Below are 26404 nucleotides of genomic sequence, written 5' to 3' on the forward strand. Positions count from 1 at the left end.
TACCCCCCTAGTGATTTAAAATTTCAATTTTTGTACTTTTCAGCCCCAGAATTGCTATATGGTTATTTTTATATGATCTACCTCTTTAATACTATTCTCTATTCAGGGAGTCATTGTCGTCATACTTCTCTCTCTCTCTCTCTCTCTTTTTTTTAAAGATTTTATCTATTCACTTGACAGAGAGAGAGAGAGAGAGATCGATCACAGGTAGACAGAGAGAGAGGGGGAAGCAGGCTCCCCACTGAGCAGAGAGCCCGATGTGGGGCTCGATCCCAGGACTCTGAGATCATGACCTGAGCCGAAGGCAGAGGCCTAACCCACTAAGCCACCCAGTTGCTCCCATACTTCTCTTTAATACTTTAGACGTGGTTTCCTTTAGTTCTTTGGACCTATTTACAATAGTTAGTTTAAAAGACATTTAAAATGCTTCGAAGGATGAATAAATGAACAAACATATGAACATATGGAGAAATAAATGAAAAAACCCAAGAATTCACACCCGAAGGAGGAATGAATGAATCTGTCATCGAAGAAGTGAATGAGTAGATGAATAAACACACAGTTGAATGACACCCTCTCCCTTCGACCAACTCCAGGAATTCAGCTGGAGGGGGAGGAGGAGGAACCAGAGGAAGAGGCCACCCTGGGCAGCCGACTGATGAGCCTGTTGGAGAAAGTACGGCTGGTGAAGAAGAAGGAGGAGAAACCCGAGGAGGAACCACCAGCTGAGGAGAGCAAACCCCGTGAGGACTGGGAACTTTAGGGTGGGGACAGGGATGGGGCAGGCACTGTTGGCAGGGCTGGTGAATACTGTAGGGGGAAAGAGTCACAATCTCTGGCTTCCAGGAGTTTAGCATATTATGACAGATACGCATATACATATACTTACCATGTCAGGTGGCCATGGGGACTAAGGAGAAAAATAAAGTGAGAGAAGAGAGAGGGATGAACGCCGGGGAGTGAGGTACGCAAAGATCTGGGGAAGATCATTGGTACAAAGGGAATAGCCAGAACCAGTGCAAAGGCCCTGAGGCAGGAACATGCTTGGCATGCTTAAAGACCAGTGTGGCTGGAGCACAGCAAGCAAGGGGAGAGGGGCAGGAGATGAGGTCACAAGGGGCAGGGCCAGATTGCGTAGCACTTAAAGTTATGAATTGACACCATCATTCAGTCCCAGTACATGGAGGCTTCTCTTAACCCTGAAACATGTGAGACATCTATCTTTTCTCCCAAAAATCCTGGGAAGGAGAAGGGTTGGGAGAGAAAGAGAGACAGAGAGAGAAACAGATGCTGGATATAGGATATGAGTCCCAGGGAGATGGCCAAGGAAAATAAAACAGTTCATTTTGACATCATTTCCAAATGACACCAAAGTCCACAGGTTTTCTTTGTGGCTGTTGTCTCTCTTGATGAAAAATCAACAGTATTTTTACAGAACAAGGGGAATTATGATTTCAAAGGTGCATTATATATTCCAAAGGTGCTTGTAATATACTCTGGTATTTTGAAGTGATACATTTTCTTTTTTCTCTTGAAAGCTTTAGGGGGCCCTTACTGTCTAGGTATTAGGGTGAAGAGAACAGGGAAGCTATTAGGGCAATAAAAAAAAAATCTTCCAGAATCTGCCCACTTCTGGCAGGTAGAGGGTCGGGCGTTAGTAATTGAGCAGCCCTCTGGGAAGAGGAGCCCTTTCTGCATTGTTCGGGCTCAAGGCCCCGACCTGGCGGTGTCCTGACACTTATGTTCCCTTCCCAGAGTCACTGCAGGAGCTGGTGTCCCACACAGTGGTGCGCTGGGCTCAAGAGGACTTCGTGCAGAGCCCTGAGCTCGTTCGGGCCATGTTCAGCCTCCTGCACCGGCAGTACGATGGGCTCGGGGAGCTGCTGCGTGCCCTGCCCCGGGCGTACACCATCTCCCCATCATCCGTGGAAGACACCATGAGCTTGCTTGAGTGCCTCGGCCAGATCCGGTCCCTGCTTATCGTGCAGATGGGTCCCCAGGAGGAAAACCTCATGATCCAGAGCATTGGGTGAGCCCCTGCCCCCTCTCTGGATTTCGCATATTCCCCCGGAAGGAGGGGCGCCCTCCGATCTCCAGCTTGTCTCCCTGGCTCATGTCCCCTCCCTTCCCCTCTCCATCCAACCCCTGGGGTATCAGCTCTTACTCACCTGTAACTCTTAGCACAAGATTTACCCTCTTTGAGCTTCAGTGTTCATCTCCAAACTGGGGAAGAGCCATGGCTACCTCGTAGAGTCATGATGAGGCTTCCATGGGCTCAGGCACATCATAATGCTATTAATAATGGCAATGATAGTATTGGGCGCTCACTCAGTGTCAAGGGTGCCTCATTCCTTCACTCAGCAAGCATTCGTTGAGCACCTACTCTGTGCCAAGCCCTTTCTAGGCACTTGGGGAATACAATGTGCAACGTGGTTAAGAATCCCTGCCCTAGGGGAGTCCACCTTGGATCTATTCCTCAGTTTCCTTTTCTGTAAAATAGGGATAATTATAGTTCCTGCCTTCCAGAGTGGACATAAAGATTGAATGGGTTCAGATCTGTAAAGGGGGATGGTGCCAGGCATGAAGGAAGAGCTCAGTAAATGTGTGTTTTTTTTTTTTTTTTAAGATTTATTTATTTATTTGACAGAGAGATCACAAGTAGGCAGAGAGGCAGGCAGAGAGAGAGGGGGAAGCAGGCTCTCCACTGAGCAGAGAGCCCAATGCAGGGCTCAATCCCAGGACCCCGGGATCAGGACCCAAGCCGAAGGCAGAGGCTTTAACCCACCGAGCCACCCAGGCGCCTTGAGCTTAGTAAATGTTGACTGTTTATCCCAGTAGACTCTTCCAAGGGTCTGGGGGCTCTCCCTGGGCTTGGGCCCCACCTGGCCCCTGGCGACCCCATGTACTCTACCCGTTCACAGGAACATCATGAACAACAAAGTCTTCTACCAACACCCGAACCTGATGCGGGCCCTGGGCATGCATGAGACGGTCATGGAAGTCATGGTGAATGTCCTCGGGGGTGGTGGCGAATCCAAGGTAAGAGGCCTGTGAGGGCCGAGGAGCTCAGGGCAGGGGGCCACGGTATAGGGGAGGGTGGGTAAGCACTAACCACCAACCCACTCTGCCTGCCTAGGAGATCCGCTTCCCTAAGATGGTGACAAGTTGCTGCCGCTTCCTCTGTTATTTCTGTCGCATCAGCCGGCAGAACCAACGCTCCATGTTCGACCACCTGAGCTACCTGCTGGAGAACAGTGGCATCGGTCTAGGTGAGAACCCCTGAGCCCGGGCTGGGGCACTGTCCCCTACGGCCCACTCTTGGAGGTCCATCCACGCATCCGTCTCTGCTGACTCACTCAGTCATTCAGCAAACACTCACTCTCAACCCATCCCTAGGCTGTAGCCCTGTGAGGAGCAGTCCTGGGGATACCCAGACAGCCCCGGCTCTGGCCCTCACAGGGCTCATGGCGCAGCATGGGAGACAGACAGTGACAGCCCAGAGTGGTCAGGCCAGAGGAGGCACCTGACCTAGGCTGTAAAAGGGGTGATCAAGGAGGGCTTCTGGGAGGAGGTGAGACAGACAGCAGTGAGACTGTCAACTATGCACCTCTGAAGAGCATTCTCCCCACCTCTTGCCCTCACAGGCATGCAGGGCTCCACGCCTCTGGATGTAGCAGCTGCCTCCGTCATCGACAACAACGAGCTGGCCTTGGCATTGCAAGAGCAGGACCTGGAGAAGGTGTGGGAGCAGGAGGCCTGGCCCCTACCTGGCCCCTTGGGGCACCTGCTGATTTGGGACCCGTGACTTAAATTCTCTGGGCATCTGTCTCATCTGTAGAATGAATGTAATAGTAGAACAAGATTATCCTCAGGATAAAATGAGTTAATCCATGAAAGCATTTATAAAACAATAAGCACTCAAGAAGAGTTATCTGGTATTATAGTATTACTCATTCAACAACTATTTCCCGAGTACCTGCTTTGTACCAGGACCTGTCCAAGGCAGTAGGGGTGTGACAGTTAGTGAGACAAGCAAAAATCCTTGTCCTCATGAGGCTGACATTCTATTTGGGAAGATGCATAATAAATGAGTAAGTAAAATACGTTGTGTATTAGCTAGTGACAAGAGTTAAAATGAAAAAAGTGAGCTGGGGAGAGAAACATTCAGTGTCAGGAGGGTGTCCAAGTTAGTCAAGTGTGATGAAAGATCACCTCACTGAGACAGTGACATTCAGGTAAAGCTCTAAAGGAGTAGAGGGGCCATATGGGCATAGGGGGAAGAGCATTCTGGACAGGGGAACAGCCAGTGCAAAGGCCCTGAGAACCTCATGAGTTTGAGTAATAGCCAAGAGACCAGAATGGTTGGAGCAGAGGGAGTAAGGGCTTAGTGGTGGGAAGTGAGGGCAGGGAGGTGACAGGGAAGATTGGGCAGAGGGTCTTAGTGAACCACTGAGAGGGCTCTGGGTCTTACCCTCAGTGAGATGGCGCCACAGGAGTGTTCCAAGCAGGGAAGGGACACTTTGTGGGGGGCAAGGATGGACAGGGGGCATGGATAGATGGGGGGGAGAGCGGGGAGCCCAGGATGGAGGCCCCCCAGATGGTCCAGGTGAGAGATGAGGGTGGAGGAGGAGGATGACTGTTTGCTGAGAGATCCAGAAATGAATTGGGCTGCAGAGCTCCATGGATAGACAGGGACATGTGAGCCTTGGGTTGGAAATGGTGTGGGTCTGGCCTCCAGCTGAGCCCCCCTCCCCCCGCAGGTGGTGTCCTATCTGGCGGGTTGTGGCCTTCAGAGCTGCCCCATGCTCCTGGCCAAAGGGTACCCGGACATCGGCTGGAACCCGTGTGGCGGGGAGCGCTACCTGGACTTTCTACGCTTCGCTGTCTTCGTCAACGGTGAGTCAGGAGTTGGCGGTGGCAGGGCAGGGGGCTGGGGGTGCTGATCAAAGCCTCTCTGGGGGGGTGTGGGCCACCCCGGAGCCTGGGCGGGGATCCCTGGGCTACCCCGGAGCCTGGGCGGAGCGGCAGGATGGGGGTGGGGCTGGCGTTAATCCTAGAGGTGCTGGGTCCTGGGCTGCCGGGGCGGGGTCCCAGGGCCACGGCTCACGAGGCTTCTCCACCCCACCGGGCTACCAGGCGAGAGCGTGGAGGAGAACGCCAACGTGGTGGTGCGGCTGCTCATCCGCAAGCCCGAGTGCTTCGGGCCCGCCCTGCGGGGTGAGGGTGGCTCCGGGCTGCTGGCTGCCATCGAAGAAGCCATTCGCATCTCTGAGGACCCAGCGCGTGACGGCCCAGGTGTCCGCAGGGACCGGCGGCGTGAGCAGTGAGTCTCCTGCCTCCTTCTCAGCAGAACGGGGCCCCCCTTCCAAAAGAGCCCCTGGCCGCCTCCCCAACACCACCCCCACTTCCCCTGCAGCTTCGGCGAGGAGCCCCCAGAGGAGAACCGGGTACACCTGGGACATGCCATCATGTCCTTCTACGCTGCCTTGATTGACCTGCTGGGACGCTGTGCGCCAGAGATGCACGTGAGACCTAGATGTCCAAGGACAGGGAGGGGCGTGCAGGGCAAACCTTGAACCTCTTCAGTCATGCATTCAACAGCACTGACTGAACTCTAGCTCTGTGGGGGTCTTAGGTGAGGCAGTGCTGGGGACAGACATACCAGGGACCAAGACAGCCCCAGGCCCAGCTCTCCCAGAGCTCCCAGACCAGTGGGGGAGATTGAGCAATGAGGGCCAGGGGTGGTCAGGGCCGTGGTGGAGAAGGATGGGCAGAGGAGTCCGGGTCAGGAATTACAGAGTTTGCTCCACGAGGGGTTCTGCTCTACCTGTCAGTGGGTCAGTAAGGGATGGATGGAGTAATGAGCAAATGGGGCCCAGGTGGCCGATGATGTGCCCGTTTCTCTCTTCCAGCTAATCCAAGCCGGCAAGGGAGAGGCCCTGCGGATCCGCGCCATCCTGCGCTCCCTCGTGCCGCTGGACGACCTTGTGGGCATCATCAGCCTCCCACTGCAGATCCCCACCCTGGGCAAAGGTGCACGGGGGCAGGACTCAGCAAGGGAGGGCTGCCACGGAGGAAATAGAGGGGTCCGAAGGGCATCCCTGACCGCCCCCTGCCGCCCTCCTGGCCCACAGATGGGGCTCTGGTGCAGCCGAAGATGTCAGCCTCCTTCGTGCCAGACCACAAGGCATCCATGGTGCTCTTCCTGGACCGCGTGTATGGCATCGAGAACCAGGACTTCTTGCTGCATGTGCTGGACGTGGGATTCCTGCCTGACATGCGGGCAGCTGCTTCACTGGACACGGTGAGCCCCGTAGCCACCCTCCCTGCCCCCAGAGAGGACGGGGAGATGGGTGTGGCCATAGCATCCCTGCCTCTGTTTGTTCTGGGCTTGTGTACATATCCTAGTCCTCACCACCACCCCCAACCCTGCAACCCACCCCCGCACGCCATCAAGATAGAAAACAAAGCCAAAATAAACCCTCAGTTCTAGGGAAGGGTGGGTGGAACTCTCCAACATCTCACCTAGCTTGCTTGCTTGCTTTCTTTTTGTTTAAAAGGTTTTATTTATTTATTTGACAGAGACACAGTGAGAGAGGGAACAGAAGCAGGGGCAGAGGGAGAGGGAGAAGCAGGCTTCCCCTTAAGCAGGGAGCCGCATGAGGGGCTCGATCCCAGGACCCTGGGATCATGACTTGAGCTGAAGGCAGATGTTTAACAACTGAGCCACCCAGGTGCCCCACATCTTACATTTCTTATTTGAGAAATCATTCTTAATGAGAGCTCAGCACCAAGGAGATAGACTTGTGTACAACAGCAACAGTAATAGTTATATTGATATATAATAGTTACAAGGTTAGATTATAGGAGGGGACACAGCCCAGTAAGATGAGGACAGAACTGACGGCTACTGTGGCCAGTGGAGGTCCCTGGTAAGCTTGGTGAGCACTTTCAGTGGGGCGGTGGGGGAAGAGCCGTACTGGAGGGAGTTTATGAGGGCTTGGCAGGTGAGGTATTGGGGACAGTGGGTGTCAACAATTCTTTGAACAAGCTGGTGACGGAGGAGGCAGAGGAATGACAATATGCTGGACAGGTGACCTTGGCCGAGAGAAGACTCTTCTTAAGATGGGAGAAATAACTGTTGGCTACTAACTGGGAAAGGGAACACTGCAACTTGTCTCTGTAACTACCCAGTGTATCAGAAATACCAAGGGCAGGGGTGCCTGGCTGGCTCCATTGGTGGAGCATGTGCCTTTTCATCTCAGGGTTGTGAGTTCAAGTCCTGCACTGGGCGTAGAGATTATGTAAAAAATTAAAAAAAAAATCTTAAACACAGGGAAGGAAGTTAAGAAAAGAAAGACTGAGGGCAGAGGCACAAGTTAAAGGACCCCGCCAGGATGTGACCAGCCAAACCCAAGATGTAGGAAACTCCAGTGGATAAATGATCCAGTTTTTCCAGCAAATAAATAGTATTTAAAAGTACGAGAAAGGAAACAATTACAGATGTGAAAAGACCTGAGACCCAGCAGCCAGATACACTATGGGGGCCTTCCAGGTAGCCGGATCCAAGCAACCCCAGCCAAATGTAAAGCAGATTTTGAGACAATTGGAGAAAGCTGATCATAAATTTTGAGTGCTTGTTAATTCTGTGGGGTGTGAAAGTGGCCACCTGGGATGTGAAACAGAAGCACTTGTCTGAATGGAGATACATATTTCAATATCCATGCGTGAAGCCGTAGGTGGCTAGGGCTGTATGAAAACCTTATGGGAGGGGCGCCTGTGGTGGCTCAGTGGGATAAGCCGCTGCCTTCGGCTCAGGTCATGATCTCCGAGTCCTGGGATCGAGCCCCACATCGGGCTCTCTGCTCAGCAGGGAGCCTGCTTCCTCCTCTCTCTCTGCCTGCCTCTCTGCCTGCTTGTGATCTCTCTGTCAAATAAATAAATAAAATCTTAAAAAAAAAAAAAAACCTTATGGGAAGAAAAGGGGAGGTTGGACCAGTATCTACAGAACAGCCCACTCGATAAGGAGGGTTCCTTCCTTGGTTCCTCCACTTCTGTATGTTTGAAATTTTGCATAGTTCAAAGTAATAATAGAGGCGGTGGGGGACACTGTTGCGCGGCGGCGGGTGGAGGGTATCGAAGCGAGGGTCTCCCCGGGAGCGCAGAGCGAGCCTGATGCCCCCCACCTCTGCGCCCCAGGCCACTTTCAGCACGACGGAGATGGCGCTGGCGCTGAACCGCTACCTGTGCCTGGCGGTGCTGCCGCTCATCACCAAGTGCGCGCCGCTGTTCGCGGGGACGGAGCACCGCGCCATCATGGTGGACTCCATGCTGCACACGGTGTACCGCCTGTCCCGCGGCCGCTCGCTCACCAAGGCGCAGCGCGACGTCATCGAGGACTGTCTCATGGCGCTCTGCAGGTGGGGCGGGGGCGTGGGCGGGGCGGCGTGGGGCCGGCGGGGGGTGCGGCCGGCCTGGGGTTGAGCCCCCGCCCCTGGTGCGTGTCCCTGCAGGTACATCCGGCCGTCCATGCTGCAGCACCTGCTGCGGCGCCTGGTGTTCGATGTGCCCATCCTGAACGAGTTCGCCAAGATGCCGCTCAAGGTGAGGGCGGGCCCGCTTGAGCCTGCGCCGCCCTGGGGCCTCCGGGCTCCGGTGTCCCCCACCGCCCAGCCCAATGAACCCGCAGAATGTGAGGGCAGCGTCCCGCCGGGAACATCTCCGGAGTTCTCACTGGCATACTAGAATTTCCAGGACGGCCGCGTGGCGTCACGAGTGCCTCTGCCACTCCCTCATTGGCGCTTGGTTTGCCTAATAGGGAACCAGGCCTCGTCTAAATTAGCGCATGTGTGCAGGGAGTACACAGCTTTTCCTATCAGCATGCTTATGCGCAGGCGCAGACCGCATACCTTGCTCTTTTTTTTTTTTTTTTTTTTTTTTAAAGAAAGCTTCCCTATTACTGGGAATATTTCTTTTTTTTTTTTTTAAGATTTTATTTATTTATTTGACACAGAGAGAGAGAGATCACAAGCAGGCAGAGAGGCAGGCAGAGAGAGAGGGGGATGCAGACTCCCCGCTGGGCAGAGAGCCCGACGTGGGACTCTATCCCAAGGACCCTGAGATCGTGACCTGAGCCGAAGGCAGTGGCTTAACCCACTGAGCCACCCAGGAGCCCCCGTACCTTGCTCTTTTCAAATGAGTGCATTGATTTGAACAAATACCACCCCAACTGTTCGGAATATCTGCACGGTGTCTCCTATAATTTTTTTTACCTGCTGGTTTGTATAAGGAGATACCTCCAACTCAGATATCCTGACTGTTTTACATAATACATCTAAACCAGCCCCTGCTTCAGATTTGTCTAGTGGATATGGAGGCCCTGTTCCCAATCACCATATATTTGCATGGGGTTCTGCCCGGGTTTGTTTGCCATGGTCCTTCATGGGCACACAGATCACTCTGTCCGTATGTCCATTCACACTTTGCACACAACTATACCTATGGGTTAATATTAGCGTGCTTGTTTGTGTAAAGCAACACCAGACAAATCCAGCTCTGGCTGAATGGCAGTTCCGACTCTAAACTGGAAGGATAAATTTACATAGTAAATGGACCCAGACCACGCCCCAAGAAGCATACCATTTTCCCTCATTAGCATCATCTGCATAATCCAGATCGCCTTCCTAATTTAAAGGCCCAGGCACCCCTGGCCTCCCTGACCTTTCTTTTGCCTGCCATCTACTCTGTGCCTCTCATCTGTGTGTCCCCTCTTGCCCCCGCCCAGCTCCTCACCAACCACTATGAGCGCTGCTGGAAGTATTACTGCCTCCCCACGGGCTGGGCTAACTTCGGGGTCACCTCCGAGGAAGAGCTGCACCTCACTCGCAAACTCTTCTGGGGCATCTTTGACTCGCTGGCACATAAGGTCTGGGCCCATGGTGGAGAAGGGGCTGAAAGGAGCCTGTTTGGAGAGTTTGGGCCCCAAAGTTAGGGGATCCCGAATGAAATTCCCAAACTTGGGGTTCAGAGAGGGATCCCCATTTGGGCAGGTTTGGATCCAGAAGAATCTATGAGTTGGGTCTCTGGTTTAATGGAAGAGGGGTTGGGTCTCTAGTTTGGGAGCTTAGAGAGGGGTGATTTAGGGGTGGTTTGGAGGATCAGGCAGGCTGAGGTTTGGGTTTCAAGGAGAGACACCATAATTGATGTGTGGGGGCCCAGGAAGGAGGGTTGATTGTTGGAGAGGTGGAGTTTGAGGTCCTAGGGCTCCAAGATTTGAAGGCACACCCAGACCCGCAGTGACCCCCACCCCCACCCCTGGTGTCCCCAGAAGTATGATGCAGAGCTGTACCGCATGGCTATGCCTTGTCTGTGCGCCATCGCAGGGGCCCTGCCCCCTGACTACGTGGACGCCTCATACTCATCCAAGGCCGAGAAAAAGGCCACAGTGGACGCTGAAGGCAACTTCGATCCTCGGCCTGTGGAGACCCTCAAGTGAGGCCTGGGGGGTAGGAGTGGGGTGGGCATTAGGGTCTGGGAGAAGGAGAAGAAGGTTTCAGATATGGAAGGAGGGGTCAACCCCTACATCTGGCCACCCTATGTACCCACCCAATAGTGTGATCATCCCAGAGAAGCTGGACTCCTTCATTAACAAGTTTGCGGAGTACACGCATGAGAAGTGGGCCTTCGACAAGGTTGGCGCCGGAGTCCTCCCCTCCCCAGCAACCCCCATTCCTGCTGGCCTTTCTCAAAACCCCAGCTTTCCCCCAGACCCAGGTCTTCCCTGAGGCCCCAGACTTTCCTGAGACCCTTAACTCGTCCTGAGACCCCAAACCTCCCCTGAAACCCTCAGCCCCTCCAGAGAGTCCCCCAGGAGACCCCCAAGCTGCTCCCTACCCCTCATCCTTCCCCCACCCTCAGCTCCATAGTGGCACTGCCCCTCCCTGTCCCCTCTCCACCTCCAGATTCAGAACAATTGGTCCTATGGGGAGAACATAGATGAGGAACTGAAGACCCATCCCATGCTGAGGCCCTATAAGACCTTTTCAGAGAAGGTGAGCAAGTCTTGGGGCCCAGTGCTAGGGGTCCAAAAATGTAACCTCCAAATTTGGGTGTTCAGGGAGGAGAGAGGCCGCTTCATCAGCTCGGATCTAGCTGGGACTGCAGGTTAGGGCTCCTCCTCCGTGGACTTTGCCTCCCCTAGACCCCGGACTTGTAGTGTTCCTTCTCTTAAAAAGAATTAGAGGGATGCAACTTAATGTTTCTGAGTCTCGTGTAAGATGGGATGAGGGTTGGTTTGGGAGGCTCTGTCACAAAGCGTGTAAGAGACTTGAGCTCGAATCCAAGCTGGACCACTTTCTCCTAGCCACGTGGTGGAGGGTTCCCCTTCTTAGGACGCTGGAGGCCAGCCAGTAACGCTCCAACCTCCACCTCCCTCCCATCCCATCCCACCAACTCCTTGCCTTTCTGTCCACCCCAGGACAAAGAGATTTACCGCTGGCCCATCAAGGAGTCCTTGAAGGCCATGATTGCCTGGGAATGGACGATAGAGAAGGCCAGGGAGGGGGAAGAGGAGAAGACGGAGAAGAAGAAAACGCGGAAGATATCCCAAAGTGCCCAGGTGGAGGCGGGGTCGGGGTCATGGGGGTGGTGAGCGGCTAAACGAAGGGGCGAGGCCAGGTGAGGGCGGGGCCGGCAGGAGGTGGGATGGAGAGAGAAGGGCCAAGGGAGGAAGGTGGGATCCGCGGAATCGGAATGGGGAGGCCGGGAGCAGGGTACTGCACAGGGCTGAGAGACCTGGGAAGGGAGTGGGCCTGGGTCTGGAAAACCGCAAAGGGTAGAGGAGAGGAGGGCGTGGGTTAGAGACAGGGCCTGAAGGAGAGAGAGCAGAGCGGGGGGGGGTCTAGGGCCAGGTGGAGAGAGTAAACTGTGTTGCCGTCCAGGCTTCCTGCTAGCCCATCAAGCCCTCCCATCTCTCCCTCATCCTCCCAGACTTATGATCCGCGAGAAGGCTACAGCCCCCAGCCCCCCGACCTCAGCGGAGTTACCCTGTCCCGGGAGCTGCAGGTAAAGAGCCCTGATCCTTTATCTAGGGGCATGGAGGTGTTTGTTGGGGTTGGGGAGGACGTCTTCTGAGTCTGGGCTCTGAATCTTTCGTCCTTTCCCAGGCCATGGCGGAACAGCTGGCGGAGAATTACCACAACACGTGGGGGCGGAAGAAGAAGCAGGAGCTGGAGGCCAAGGGTGAGGGCGCCCACCCCATCCCGCCACCAGACCCCTTTTCACCAAAGTTCCCTAGTCATAGGCTCCAGAGTCATAAGGGTCTAGATTACAGTTGTGTGACTTTGAACGATTGCTTTCACCCTGCCCCTCCCCCCGCCCCGAAAATAACAGCATCTACTACCATAGGCTTGTGGTGAGGAGATGACAATCACCTGAAAATCATGTTTTGGTTATTCTTACCTCTGTTTTTATTGCTGTATTTATGCATGCCCTCAGCTGCAAGAATCACGTCAACGAGAGTGGCCTGGGTCTCCCCAGTCCTCTGATTTCTGGTCTTTGCTGTCCCAGGTGGTGGTACCCACCCTCTGCTGGTCCCCTATGACACACTCACAGCCAAGGAGAAGGCACGAGATCGAGAGAAAGCCCAGGAGCTTCTAAAGTTCCTGCAGATGAACGGCTATGCTGTCACCAGGCACGTGCGCTGCAAGCCTGGCGGGGGTGGGGGGTGGCGTGGGGGAGGTTAGGGGGTGGGTGTGGGGGGGAGTGGCGGGGGCGGGGAATGTGGGAGGAGCTAGCAAGGCAGAAACTGGGAAAAGTTGGGCTGGGGTAACAAGGCAGGGCCAGAGAAGGAAGGTGACTGCGGGGGGGGGGGGGGCGGGGGGGTAGGACCTCGGGCATGGGGGAGGGGCCAGAGAGGAGAGGAATCCCAGAGGGGTGGGGCCTGATTGTCAGAGAGGGGAGGGACTAGGGGGGCGGGGCCTGGGAAGGAGGCAAAGAGGGGTGGGGCTTGGGGGCAGCTTGACGCCATGGAAGGGAGGGGCTAAGGGGCGGGGCCTGGGCTGGAGAGGGGTACAGGGGTGGGGAGGAGGCCAGGAAGGTGGGGCGTGGAGAGGGGAGGTGGGGCCAGGGAGCATCCCGAAACTTGAGGGGTATATGGGGTGGAGCAGAAGCCTGCAGAGGCAGGGCCTAGCGAAGCAGAAAGGGAACTGGAGAGATTGGGAGACAGGGTGGGCCTTCCTCCGGGCTGACTCCTCTCTGTCTGCGCAGAGGCCTTAAGGACATGGAGTTGGACACGTCTTCCATTGAGAAACGGTTTGCTTTTGGCTTCCTGCAGCAGTTGCTGCGCTGGATGGACATCTCCCAGGAATTTATCGCCCATCTGGGTACGGAGGAGGCCCTCCGAACTCCGGCCATACGTGCTGTTTCCCCTAAGGTCACAGTTCATGCCTTTCTCCTCCCCCCCCCATCTCGTTATTGTGCCAGACACTGTTCCAGGTATTGAGAACACTGTTCCAGGTGGTGAGAGCAGTGAACAAAACAAAGATCCCTGTCCACCTGCATTTATATTCCTGTGGTGCATTCAGACAATTATACAGGTTTTTAAAACACTAACGTGTTTTGGAAAGAAGAATGCAGTAGAGCCAGCTAAGGAAGATGAGGTGTGGAGGAAAGTGGGGCCGGTTAAAATTTAAGTAAAGAAGACCGTGAAGGAGCTGGGAGGGAGCTGGCTGGAGGCTTGAGGAAAATATTCCAGGTAGAGGAACAGCCAGTGCAAAAGTTCTGAGAGGTCCCTAGTGTGAGTAACCCAAAGCCCAAGTGGTTTAAGCAGACTGACTGAGGGAGAAAGTGTGAGGAGATGAGGGCAGAGAGGTGACAGGGCAGACCACATAGGGCTTTGCAGGCATGGGGAGACTCTGGGTTCCTGAGTGGAATGGCACCATGGGAGGGTTCTGAGCAGGAGAGGACGGTGACCTGCTTCAGATGTTCACAGACTCCCTTTGGCTGCACTGGAGACAGACTGTGGGCTTAGGGGCAAAGAGGGTGAGGACTGGGAAGATCCTGGCTCTCTCTTGAGCGCGAAGGCTGTTGGTGTGCCCTACACATGCCTCTTACGTCCCACTAAGAATCACAGCTTGCCCCTAGAATCCCTCCCAGCTTCCCCTGGAGAGCCACCCAAGACCCCTAGGCCCCCTCAGATAAGTGGCACAGCAGGACTCGCTCTTACACATCTCACCTCGAGTCCCACACGCGGATCCTCTGTGCTGAGCACTTCTCAGCAACTCCGTGTCCTCTCCTGCCTCAGTTTCCCCACCTGTCCACCATAATCAGCCACAGTTCTGTCCCTTACATGCTGGGTGACCCAGACTGAGTTATTGCACCTTAGTTCCCTTGTCTGTAAAATGAAGGAGAGGTTCCGACTATATAGCTCTCCAAGCTGAGAGGCAATTAGATAAGCACATTTCTCACAGTGCCAGTGACATAGCTAGTGTTTAATAATGGGAGCCAGCATTATTATTTTAGTGTATTAATTATTACTGTCACCATTTTTATTATCTGAAATTGATTTCTGCTCTAAAATCAGTTCAAATCTGTCTACATCGTCTGGTTTCATTTATTCATTCCAAACTGATTCAGTACCAAATATCAAAGTTCAAGGAGAAAATGAGCTGTGAGGAAGGGGGTGTCCTATGGCTTTACCCCATCCCAGTTTGCCCTCCCCATTTACAGCCTCAGGAAGGGTTTGTTCAAGGAGTTAGGGGGATCAGTTGAGAGAGGGGAGAGAGGCTCACCTCAAAGGCAGTAGTTTACTTTATACCAAGAATTAATCTCCCATCTTTTCCAACCTTTGCCCTAGAGTCCTCCACCCCTCCATTGGAATGCCCTGAGCTCCCCAGCCTTGAACCCACTATGACCCCTATTTTCTCTCCCCCACCAGAGGCTGTGGTCAGCAGTGGACGAGTGGAAAAGTCCCCACATGAACAGGAGATTAAGTTCTTTGCCAAGGTGAGAGGTGGGCTCAGAAGCTGGAAGGGCTGGGGACTGGGTGGGCTCCCCTACCCTTCACTCAATGCCCCTCATCTCTTCCCCACCCCCCCAGATCCTGCTCCCTTTGATCAACCAGTACTTCACCAACCACTGCCTCTATTTCCTGTCCACACCGGCCAAAGTGCTGGGCAGTGGTGGCCATGCCTCCAACAAGGAGAAGGAAATGATCACCAGGTGGGCCATGCTGTGACCTCTCACCCAGCCCCCTGACCTCACAGGATCATAATCCTGGACCCTTTCTGCCCAACCTTACACCTTAGGGGCTCTATACGGGTGTTGGGCGCTGACCACTCTAGCTGCAGAAGGAACTGAAGGGTGAAGGTGACCAGCTGTCCTGTTGTGCCCAGGCCTGAGGGGTTTCCCAGGATGGGACTTTGAGGCAAATGGGGCAAATTGGTCACCCAGTCAGAAAGGCAGACCAGGCTCAGCCCCCAGTATCCCCATTTCTGCCCCGACCCTTCAATTTCTTCCCCCAAATCCCTTATCCTCCTGGTTCTGTCTTCCGTCCCTGGCCCTCTAATTGCATCACTGCTGTCCTTGTCTCTCGATATCCTCACTACCTGTTGCCCCCGTCCTTCTGTCCCTTTCTTCAGCCTCTTCTGCAAGCTTGCCGCTCTTGTCCGTCACCGAGTTTCTCTCTTCGGTAAGTAGCTCTGCTCCCCAGCTCTTCTCCCTAATCCTCCCTCTCTCCCTGCAGTTGCCAGCCCCACCCTGAAGAAGGAGTTCCTGGTTCAGGCCTCGATTTGAACAACCTTCACTGTGTTCTTTCTCCCCACCTGGGGATGGGTGGGGTCATCCTGGGGACAGGGCTGTGACTGGGACAGCCCTGGGCCCTGGCCTCATGGAACCTCCAGGCCTGTAGGGACACAGACTCATCATCAGATTGTGATGGCCCAGAGGGTCCAGGCTGGGTTGGGGGAGGCACAGGCAGAGTGGGTTTAGGGAAGGACAGGGGCCTCTGGGGGTCTAGGTGGAGGTGGGCCTGGGGCTGAGTTGGAGGTAGAGGAAGGCACTGCCCTCCTAGCCTTTCCTCCACCCTGGCCCATCTTCCTTTCCCAGGGACAGATGCTCCGGCTGTGGTCAACTGCCTTCACATCCTGGCCCGCTCCCTGGATGCCAGGTATGGGGCGTGGTGCCCACTCCCACCCCTGTTCTCCGCTTTCCGAAATCGAGAATCTCAGATTCTAGAACTGGTGCGCCCCGGCTTCCCTTCTAGGACGGTGATGAAGTCGGGCCCTGAGATCGTGAAGGCTGGCCTCCGCTCCTTCTTTGAGAGTGCGTCAGAGGACATCGAGAAGATGGTGGAGAACCTGCGCCTGGGCAAGGTGTCCCAGGCACGTACACAGGTGAAGGGCGTGGGCCAGAACCTCACCTACACCACCGTGGCCCTGCTGCCCGTCCTCACCACGCTCTTCCAGCACATCGCCCAGCACCAGTTCGGAGACGACGTCATCCGTAAGGGCCCTGGCCCCGAGGGCAGGGGTGGGGGGACCATTTCACCCAACATTACCTTCCCCATGCACCTGACAGAGCCCCCGGCTGTTTGTGTGTGTGGATTCATTGCTCTGAGCCAAGTGAATTGGTAGGTAACAAATGAGGGAGTGAGGGTATGAGTTCAGCTGCTCTAACAAAAAGACCATAAATCACTGTAGCTGAAACAGGAAGGAAGGGTATTTCTTTCTCATGTAATGGTCTAGTTGTAAGAGGCTCAACATGTCAGAAGCCCAGGAGTCCTCCATCTTTGTACTCTGCCATCATGGAAATACCCGCCTTAGGCCTGTGGCCCGGGATGGCACACCATTACATCTTCACTATAGACTGTAGAAGAGAAGAAGCGAAGAGGAGGGCATTGCAGTCCTTATAAAGGAAAGACCTAGAAACAGTCTGCATCACTCCTGCTGACATCCATCTGGTTGGCCAGGATTTAGCATGTGGCTGCATGTCACCACAAGGAAGGCTGGGAAGTGGCCTTTATTCTGGAGGTCGTGTGTCGGGCTAAATATTGGAGGTCTCTTACGAGAAGGAAGAAAAGAGCAGAAAAATGTTAAGAGGAGATATTGGGAGTCCATTAGTAGTGTGTGCCATGTGTATGCTCCCAAGGGGCACATACAGTGTGTGACCCAGCCTGGGGTCTTGGGACATAATAGTGAGCAACGTGCTTTTGTTAATGAGACATAGGCAAGACACAACACCCAGGGGGGTGTCAGGTACTCAAAAGAAAGAGCCTTGCCAGATGTGGCCTGGACTATGGAGGAGCAAGGGGGGGAAGGACAGGTGGAGCTGCTGGGACAGACGCTCAGGAGGCTGAGGGGATGGGCTGTGGCAGGGAGGCAGCCAGAGGGAGGCTCAAGGCCCTGGCCCGGGACCCGCAGATGGTGGGGCCTCCAGGAGACGGGTTAGAAGAAGTAATCAGTTTGGGGGAGATGCTAAGGTCAGTTTGGGACTTGGTGGTTGCGAGGTGCTCAGGGAATACTCTGGAGGGTGTCCAGGATGGGCTAGAGGGCCAGTGGGCTGTGGGGACTGGCAGATAGTGGGGCCATGTCTCAGCTCACTGTTGATTTGAAATCACAACCTCTTGATAAAAGTAAGAAAAGTTCCGCTTGGGTGGGGTTCTTCCCCCCACCCCCACATTTCATTTAGAAAATTTTAAAGTATCCAGGAAAGTCAGAAGAAGAGGATTGTTAACAATTTGCCCCATTCACTTACCCTTTCACTTTAGGGATGGAAAGTGTTTATAAACCTTTTTGTTGAACCTTTGAATGTGAGTTGCATCCACCGTGACACCGGATCCCTGCGTCTCTGTCACGTAATCACAGTATCATCATCACCATGTGACCTGACTATTTAAATTTTCATTGTTACCCTTCACATGTCTTTGATTAAAAAAAAAAAATTCAGAATCCGGTCAGGTTTCCCTCGTTGCATTTGGTTGTTAGGTCTGCGTAGTGACTTACATCTAGAACCTGCCCCTTGCCCTCTTTTGGTCTCATGACATTTGTGAAGTTGTTGAGGTTCCTAACCTGGGTGGGTGGCGGGAGGGCAGGGGATGGTGGATGACCTCAAATTATAGTCGGTTTGGGTGTTTGTTTGCATTTTTCTGCAAAGAGTGTGCATCACTATCATCAAAGAGACCCATGACTCCTCTCTAAGGAAGGAACAGCTAGCCTTTATTGAGTGCCTGCTGTGTGCCACGTTCCAACCGGCCTCCAAGCATTAACTCTTTTGATCCTCACAACCACTCCACGAGGAAGATACTATAATTATCCCCATTTTACAGATAGGGAAACTGAGGCCAAGAGCGTGTTGGTACTTGCTCAAGTCACAAAGCTGGTAAATGGCAGGCTGGCTCTACAGCCCTGCTCTTACCCAGTATTTGGAGATGAGGGAGGAGGGCAGGGAACACGGGTGTGGTGAGTGCATCCCTGACCTTCACCCTCCCTCTCTCCCTCAGTGGATGATGTCCAGGTCTCTTGCTACCGAACGCTGTGCAGTATCTACTCTCTGGGAACCACCAAGAACACTTACGTGGAAAAGTAAGGAGAGAGAGCCATAGTTGGGGGCTGGGGTGGGTACTGTGGGGGCTCAGGGAAAGGAGGGAGCAGGAGAGATGTTCAAAGCTTCAACAGCAGATGGGCTTGGTGGCAGCTGCAATTCACCAAAGCGGCCACGTGAGGTCACTCAGGGGAAGGCCAGTGAAGGAAGTGGCCTCCTCTGGCTCAGGGGCCAAATTAGGCCCCAGGCACTGGCTGCCCAGGATGGCAGGTGCTCCCTACTGGGGAGCGAGCTTGCCCTAGCAGGAGGTGGTACACAGGAGCCACAGCAAGCTGGGGGCACTGGGGAGGGTCCCGGGTGGTGGCCATGTGGCTGGGGTCTCCTGAGCTGGGCTCAGCCATTGGAGCAAGAGGGCATTTAAAAAACCCAGGGGAAAGCCTACCTCGGTGTCCTCAGTAATGGCAGCTCCTCTCGGGAGAGTTCTGGGACCCGGGAGCAGGCAGAGAGAGGGGCATGGGAGCTAATTAGCTCCCTTTTCCAGGCTGCGGCCAGCCCTGGGGGAGTGCCTGGCCCGTCTGGCAGCAGCTATGCCGGTGGCGTTCCTGGAGCCTCAGCTGAACGAGTATAATGCCTGCTCAGTGTACACTACCAAGTCTCCCCGGGAGCGGGCCAGTAAGTGGCATGGGGCTGGGGCAGCTGGCGGGCCTTACCTTCTCTCCAGCACAGGGCCCTGAGGTGGGGGGAGCCCTCTTTGGGGGCAGTGTGATCCAGTCTGGGTTCTGAGGGCTGAGAATTCCCCAGGTTGGGGGCACCCCAGAGCTTGTGGGGGGCCTGGGTTGGTGGTGCGGACACTGAGGTCTGGGGGCGATGGGTGAGAATGCCCTGACTCCTCCCTGTACCCCAGTCCTGGGGCTCCCCAACAGCGTGGAGGAGATGTGTCCTGACATCCCAGTGCTGGAGCGGCTCATGGCAGACATCGGGGTGCTGGCCGAGTCGGGGGCCCGCTACACGGAGATGCCACACGTCATCGAGATCACGCTGCCCATGCTGTGCAGCTACCTGCCCCGCTGGTGGGAGCGTGGGCCCGAGGCGCCGCCCCCTGCCCTGCCCGCAGGGGCCCCCCCACCCTGCACGGCAGTCACCTCTGACCACCTCAACTCCCTGCTGGGGAACATCCTGCGCATCATCGTCAACAACCTGGGCATTGACGAGGCATCGTGGATGAAGCGGCTGGCCGGTGGGTCTGGGGGGCACCAGGCCCCTGAGGCTGGGGCCAATGTCCTGGACCCCGGGCCCTTGGGTCTGAGGGTCTGAGAGGGAGATCTCGGGGTCGTGGTTTCCTGGGAGTTGGGAGAGGTTGGAGTCTAGGCTTGCTCAGGGTCAGAAGGCCATGGGTCATCCCAAGGGGTCAGAATCTCAGGCTCATGGGGTCTGGGGTGGATGGATGGGTCCTGGGAGTCCTCCAGACTGGATTCTGAATTTCCGGAACCTTGGAGAGGGTAAGGAGCTGGGTCAGAGGCATGGGTTCCTTATACAAAGGGTCAGAAAACCAGGTGAGGCGGCAGGGTCCCTGATATGCATGGGGCTGTAGGTCAGAGGTCAAGAAATGAGTCTTTAAAGGGCTGGGATCCCTGGCTCAGAAGTTCTGTGTCAGGAATCGGGTCAAGCTAGGGATAGGGGGCTGGGAGCAGAGATTGGGAGCAGAGGTCGGAGACTGGAATAAGAAACCAGGCATCACAGAAATCATGCGGTGAGGTCAGGTTCTGTGTTTGGACTAGGTCAGAGGTAAAAGACTAGAGTGAGAGGTCGTAGAGTAAGAGTAAGAGTAAAGTAAGGTATCAGGTTATGACTCAGTTGTTGGGGTCAGAGGTCAGGGGCTTCTGTCAGGTTGGGACCAAGGATCGAGGACTGTGTCAGAGGTCAGGGCCTGAGGTCAGGAATGGGATCAGAGGTAGAAGCTGAGGTCAGGGGGCAGGGTCAGGCTGGGGTCCACGAGAGCTGCTGGGTCCCAGGCATAGGTCAGGAATGATGGGCTGGGAGCAGAGGTCAGGATGGAGATCAAAGACCATAGGTCAGGTGCCGGAGTTCAAGGCTGGCCAGCAGCAACTCCCCCGCACCCTCCTTTTGCTCCTGCAGTGTTTGCCCAGCCCATTGTGAGCCGGGCCCGGCCTGAGCTTCTGCATTCCCACTTCATCCCCACCATCGGGCGCTTGCGCAAGCGGGCAGGGAAGGTGGTGGCCGAGGAGGAGCAGCTGCGCCTGGAGGCCAAGGCCGAAGCGGAAGAGGGCGAGCTCCTGGTGCGGGACGAGTTCTCTGTGCTCTGCCGGGACCTGTACGCCCTCTACCCACTGCTCATCCGCTATGTGGACAACAACAGGTCAGGGTGTCCCCAGCCGTCCCCATGCACAGTCAGCCTGACCTCCCACCTCTCTGACCCCACCTGACCCCCTAACTTTTGAGTGACTATTATTTTTTCTGACTCTCACCTGAGCCCACCCAGCCTTTTGACCACCCCCCACCATTGCTTCTGGCCCCACAAAATCCAGCCCGCTGGTGTGCACGCCCCTTCTGCTCCTTTACACCCGCTGAGGCAGAGCCCCTGGGAGGCTGCCGTGTCAGCCGTCAGGAGCCCCACTTTCCCTCCAGCACCATCTCCAGGCCCAGGTGGAGGGGCCCCGATGGTCAGGCCTTCCTCCGTCCCAGACAGGAAGGGGAGACAGCCCAGAGCCAGCCAGCCTGGCTTCCCTCAGAAACAGGTCTTTAATAAAAGCAAGAGCAGGTGTCAGTCAGTTGTCAACATCTCCCTAAAATCAGAAGCACTATTTAAAGAATTACTCACTCCTAGGGGCAGCCTGATCTGGGGTTAGTAAATAGGTTTCAACTCCAGATTCCATCCTCATGGAGAAAACTCGGAGATTGCATCAGGGCCTTGTAAGAAAGGGGGCTGGGATTGATTAGTTATGTCTGTCACAGGAGCAGACATGGGAAGCCCTGGTCTGCTTGCTAGATAAGTCCATGCACACCCATGGTTGTGCTCAGGAGGCAGGTACTGCTCTAGGGTCAGTGCCCTGGAGCCCTGGGTCAGAGAACTTGAACAAGTAAATCATGGGGGGCTGGGATCGATTAGTTATGTCTGTCACAGGAGCAGACATGGGAAGCCATGGTCCGCACGCTAGATACAGCCATGCACACCTATGGTTGTGCTCAGAGGCAGGTACTGCTCTAGGGTCAGTACCCCGGAGGCAGAGCCCTGGGTCAGAGAGCCTGGACAAGTAAATCATGCATTCATGCTGTGGAGTACTACATGAGAGCAAAAATGGGCCAACCCTTGCAACACACAACAACGTGGGTGGATCTTACAAACATCAGATTGAAAGAAGCCAGGAAAATTCCAGACATTATCATTTATTTCTGCGGCGTTTGAGAACAGACAAACATAGTTCATATTCAGGATGAGGGTCACCGGGGGAAGAAAGAGAAGAGTGGCTGGGAGGGGCACGGAGATACTTCTGGGTTCTGGAAGTGTTCTGTTTCTTGACTTGGGTGGTGTTTACCTTGTACTGGTTCATCAAGTTGACTATGTTGTGTTTCCATAAAAAAGTAGAGATAGAAGAATCCCTTTTTAAAAGGAATTGTTAAGATTTTAAAATCATCCAAGTGGCCAGATTACCCTAGAAAACTCCATCCCTCCCACTGGATGGTCCCATCCCGAGAGCTCTCTGTGAGGCATCCCCTTCAGAGGGGGTCCCTGCCCCCATCCCTCACCGGCCCCCTCCCTGCCCATCTAGGGCGCACTGGCTGACGGAGCCCAATCCCAGCGCCGAGGAGCTGTTCAGGATGGTGGGCGAGATCTTCATCTACTGGTCCAAGTCCCACGTGAGTTCCTGCCCATTCTGCCCCTCCTTGCCAAGACCCTTGCCACTGCGGCTGACCCTGACCCTGCTTCTCTCTCCAGAACTTTAAGCGCGAAGAGCAGAACTTTGTGGTCCAGAATGAGATCAACAACATGTCATTTCTGACTGCTGACAACAAGAGCAAAATGGCCAAGGTGGGTGCTTTGCGGTGAGAGGACTTGGTGGGGCGGGTGGGAGCACCCTCTAGGCCTTCCTGCCTGACCCCTTCACCCAGCCAGCCTGCCCTGTCCTGGTCACATTCCTTGCAGCTGTCACCACATCCCATATCTCCCTCCTCCTGCCTCCCCATCTGTCTCTTTCCTTACCCCATCTCCCTCCTCTTTTTCCTTCCCCCCATTTCCCTCTTCTCTCTCCATCTCCTCCCCATCTTCTTCTTCCCCATCACCCTCATCCCATCTCCCTCTTCCTTCCTCCCCATGTCCCTCCTCCCCATCCCCTTCCTCCTATGTTCTTTCTCCTCCTTTTCCCATCTCCTTTATCTCCCTCATCTCCTTCTCCTCCCTCTTTCCCATCTCTCCTCTCACTTCTCCCCATCTCCCTCCTCCCCACTCTCTCCTCCTCAATTCCCTCTTCTCCCACCTTTCCCCTCCTCCATCTTCCTCCACCCTGATGTCCTCTTCTCCCATGTCTTTCCTCATATCCCCATTACCCCATATGCCCCCTTCCTGTCCCCTTATACTTCTCAGAACTACCCTCTTCAGGGTCCTAAGGAACAAAGCCACCCGCCCTGAGTCAGGGTCTGGAAATGCCCAGCTAGGGGATGTGTGTTGGGCTGGGGCAGGGGAGCTGCCCACTTGGCAGCTGGGGCAGGGTAGGGCCCACTTGGAGTTGGGCCTGGGGTTCTCTGAGGGACCAGGGTAACCCTTCTTGTCTCTGTCTGCAACCTGATGAAGCAGGCGGGAGATGTACAGGTCAGCCCCATGTCTGGGACCTTCCGCATGCCTCTTGGCTTAATACCCTCTTCTCTCCTCTCCCCAGCTTCTGCGTCCCCCTGCCCCTGTTCACCCCTCATCCTTGGCTCCCAGCCCCCAGCCTCTCCCCCACCACCCCCATCCATTCCCTTTCCAACACTCAGCTTTTGGCAATTTAACTTTTTTTTTTTAACTTTTGTTAAAAAAAACCAAACCAAACAAACAAACAAAAAACCCCAACACACCTCTGAGCTTTTCCAAAGCATTGTGGTCTGAGGTCACAGGGAATGGGGTGGGCCAGGCACGCGCATGGTTGGGTTTAAGGCTTGGGCTCTGGGACCAGATTGACTTGGGTTCAGATCCTGACTGTTGGCAGTTGGCTGTGCGACCTTAGTCAAGCGTTTTATTTTTTGAGCCTCACCTGGCATCTGGCCAGTGGCTCCTGGCCCCGGGGCTCTGTGAGGACCCAGTGGGATGCTGCATGTGGCCTCAATGGTGTCTTGGCACATATATGTGCCATGCTCCATCCTATGAGCCGGGGTGGATATGGCCAGAAGCTTGTCACTGGGGCTTGTCAGAGCTTGTCACTGGGGCTTCTCTTTGGCATGATTGGGATGGCCTTGGCCCAGGGTCTGCACTCGAGGCTCCAGAACACGGCTGTGGGACTCTGTGCCCCGTGTTTCTGCTTCCAGATCATTCTGGATCTCTCTTCCATCTTCTGTCTCCCTGTCTCCTTGTCTGTCTCTGTGTCTCAGCGTCTCTCTTTCCAACTTCTTTTGTCTCTTGAGACTTCATAGTTCTGCATCTTTCTTTCATTCTTGGGAACTCACTCTTGGGATATAAAGTGTCAGGTTGTGCGTGTTGTGGGGGAGGGAAGTTGTGGTGCGGAAGTTGTTAGGGGATTCTGGAAGAGACTGCCAGAGGTTGAGAAAGGCCTGGAATTTGGGGAAATCTGGAAGGGTCTGGGATGGAGGCTGGAAATATGGGCTAGACAGAGGCTTGGGTCTGGCAGGATCTAGGGTGATGGCTGGGGGCTTTGCTGAAAGATCAGCAAAGTCTAGGGTGGAAACTGATGCAGGTCCTGAGGTGGGGGAGGGGACATCTGGCCCCCAGGCTTTGGGCTGGAAGATGGACAGTTGCAGAAGCCTGGGCTGGGGCCTGGGGCCAGGCTGGGAGTTGGGCTAGTGCTGAGCCCCCTGTCCCCACAGTCAGGTGGCTCAGACCAGGAACGCACCAAGAAGAAGCGCCGAGGGGACCGGTACTCTGTGCAGACATCCCTGATTGTCGCCACGCTCAAGAAGATGCTGCCCATCGGCCTGAATATGTGTGCGCCCACGGACCAGGAACTCATCACGCAGGCCAAGAACCGCTATGCCCTGGTGCCTGCACCACCCCATGATGGCACCTGCCAGCACCTGACCCCACACCCCACCAAGGCCCTGGGACCTTCCTGAGCCCCAAGGATCCCCCTGGGAGCCCTCTCTTAGGACCCTAATGAATCTTTCTCAAGGACCCTGAGGACTCATGGGGTCCCCTAGGATGTCCCAAGACTTTCCCCAGGATGCTGAGGACCTCTCAGGATACTTCCAGAAACCTAGGACCTGAGGACCCAAACTGGAACCTAGTTAGGAACCGAAACTCAGGAGTATCATTAAGACCGGTGGGGCCCAAGGACTATAGGGAGCCTTGAAGGACCCTATTGAATGCTGCCCCCTCCCCGACCATGCCTGACTTATTAGGACCCTGTGGCCCTGACAAGACACCATGAGCCCTCCTGAGACTCCTTTCAGTTCTCCACCAGGACCTCCCAAACCTCCCTGGGATCCATCAAGTCCCCCATGATCCCACTGGCTCTCCCCTGAACCTCAAGGTCCCTACTGAGCTCTCCAGCTCATCACCTCTTTCCCTTGGGGCCCTGGTGGCTCCACCCTCTGGATTCTGTTGATACACAAGAGTCCCCAAAGACTTGGGTTCCAGTGAGCACTCTGTGATCCCAGTAGCCCCCCAGGACTGGCTGCTTCCCCAGAACCACACCCAAACCTCGGATGCATCAGGATTCCCGAGATGGGTTGATCCTACCACCCTCCCCCAACCCTCCTAAGCCCTCTGAGGCTCCAAGGAGGCCTCCCAGGATCCCACTTACCCTATGTATGGGATAACAACCCCCATGCTTGTCAACCATAGGGATTCTAAGAATCCCCCCAGGACCCTGCCAAGCTTCCCAACAGCCTATTAACCGCTCGGGGCCCTTGAAGACTACTGACTCCCACTGGTATCACAAACACCCCCTTTCCTGGAACTCTAAAAAACTCCTTCCCTCAGGACCTCAAACTCTTCCTAGGACCTGTTGGGTCTTCCCAAGAACCCAAAGAGCCCTCCAAGGCCCCTCTGAGCCCTCAACTTGGTCTTTGAGGGTCCCTCTCTCCCGGGGATCTCAGGAATCCCCCTTACTGACTCCTCCTTTGGCATCCACAGAAATCCCACTGGTGACTTGATCTGCTCGATCCCTCATGACCTCTGCTGATCTTGCCATTTCCCTTACAACTCCCTCACCTCCTCTGATCTTCAAAAACTCCCTTCCCACCTCCCAGCCCCACTTTAACCCTCCTCTGACCCCCAGTCATCCATCGGTGGCCTTATTTGACCTTTGAGAACAATCTCTCATTACGCCCTACCTCCTCCCACACTCCAAGCCCCTCTAATCCTTACTGTCTCTTTAAGGTGCATCTGTGGCCTCTAGGACTCCCTTCAGACCATTCCTGACCTTTGGACCCTTTCAGTTTCTCCCAGAACCCAACTCCCTCACACACATGCACACTACCTGCCGGGTGTTGGGCCTGGAAAGGAACAGGATGTGGGTTAAGGAGTTTGGTGGGCCATCAGTGTGACCCAGCCTCGCCATGTCTCCCCAGAAAGACACAGACGAGGAGGTACGGGAATATCTGCAAAACAACCTTCACCTTCAGGGAAAGGTACCTTTCTTAATCTGCAAGTGAAAGGGGCATGTTTGGGATAATAGCAATTGTGAGAGCCAAGTACTCT

At 54.9% G+C, this 26404-nt stretch overlaps 1 protein-coding gene across 5 annotated transcripts in view; it reads left to right on the top strand.

Annotated features, from left to right (window-relative positions):
* The window catches only part of RYR1 (ryanodine receptor 1), a 110343-nt gene that overhangs the window by 40191 nt on the left and 43748 nt on the right, over nucleotides 1-26404 (top strand). For 3 of the 5 annotated variants that reach the window (XR_007124101.1, XM_047712420.1, XM_047712418.1), the window contains exons 38-72: nucleotides 597-743; nucleotides 1756-2029; nucleotides 2922-3039; nucleotides 3137-3269; nucleotides 3645-3739; nucleotides 4761-4896; nucleotides 5137-5323; nucleotides 5417-5525; nucleotides 5913-6033; nucleotides 6135-6304; nucleotides 8200-8420; nucleotides 8514-8604; nucleotides 9785-9925; nucleotides 10328-10491; nucleotides 10613-10691; nucleotides 10962-11051; nucleotides 11477-11617; nucleotides 11989-12063; nucleotides 12165-12240; nucleotides 12568-12691; nucleotides 13267-13382; nucleotides 14936-15003; nucleotides 15098-15219; nucleotides 15639-15688; nucleotides 16105-16165; nucleotides 16262-16500; nucleotides 18497-18578; nucleotides 19079-19209; nucleotides 19442-19774; nucleotides 20674-20914; nucleotides 22326-22413; nucleotides 22493-22585; nucleotides 23348-23362; nucleotides 24571-24741; nucleotides 26275-26334. Coding sequence is in view for 4 of the 5 variants with exons in the window: in XM_047712420.1 (XP_047568376.1) it covers nucleotides 597-743; nucleotides 1756-2029; nucleotides 2922-3039; nucleotides 3137-3269; nucleotides 3645-3739; nucleotides 4761-4896; nucleotides 5137-5323; nucleotides 5417-5525; nucleotides 5913-6033; nucleotides 6135-6304; nucleotides 8200-8420; nucleotides 8514-8604; nucleotides 9785-9925; nucleotides 10328-10491; nucleotides 10613-10691; nucleotides 10962-11051; nucleotides 11477-11617; nucleotides 11989-12063; nucleotides 12165-12240; nucleotides 12568-12691; nucleotides 13267-13382; nucleotides 14936-15003; nucleotides 15098-15219; nucleotides 15639-15688; nucleotides 16105-16165; nucleotides 16262-16500; nucleotides 18497-18578; nucleotides 19079-19209; nucleotides 19442-19774; nucleotides 20674-20914; nucleotides 22326-22413; nucleotides 22493-22585; nucleotides 23348-23362; nucleotides 24571-24741; nucleotides 26275-26334 (4562 nt within the window). In the remaining variant the exon portion in view is untranslated. The remainder of the gene's footprint in view (nucleotides 1-596; nucleotides 744-1755; nucleotides 2030-2921; nucleotides 3040-3136; nucleotides 3270-3644; nucleotides 3740-4760; nucleotides 4897-5136; nucleotides 5324-5416; nucleotides 5526-5912; nucleotides 6034-6134; nucleotides 6305-8199; nucleotides 8421-8513; nucleotides 8605-9784; nucleotides 9926-10327; nucleotides 10492-10612; nucleotides 10692-10961; nucleotides 11052-11476; nucleotides 11618-11988; nucleotides 12064-12164; nucleotides 12241-12567; nucleotides 12692-13266; nucleotides 13383-14935; nucleotides 15004-15097; nucleotides 15220-15638; nucleotides 15689-16104; nucleotides 16166-16261; nucleotides 16501-18496; nucleotides 18579-19078; nucleotides 19210-19441; nucleotides 19775-20673; nucleotides 20915-22325; nucleotides 22414-22492; nucleotides 22586-23347; nucleotides 23363-24570; nucleotides 24742-26274; nucleotides 26335-26404) is intronic. The other 2 variants (XM_047712419.1, XM_047712421.1) reach the window with 1 other exon arrangement.

Source organism: Lutra lutra, chromosome 17 (assembly GCF_902655055.1).
Source record: "Lutra lutra chromosome 17, mLutLut1.2, whole genome shotgun sequence".
In the NCBI taxonomy this organism is placed as follows: Eukaryota; Metazoa; Chordata; class Mammalia; order Carnivora; family Mustelidae; genus Lutra; species Lutra lutra.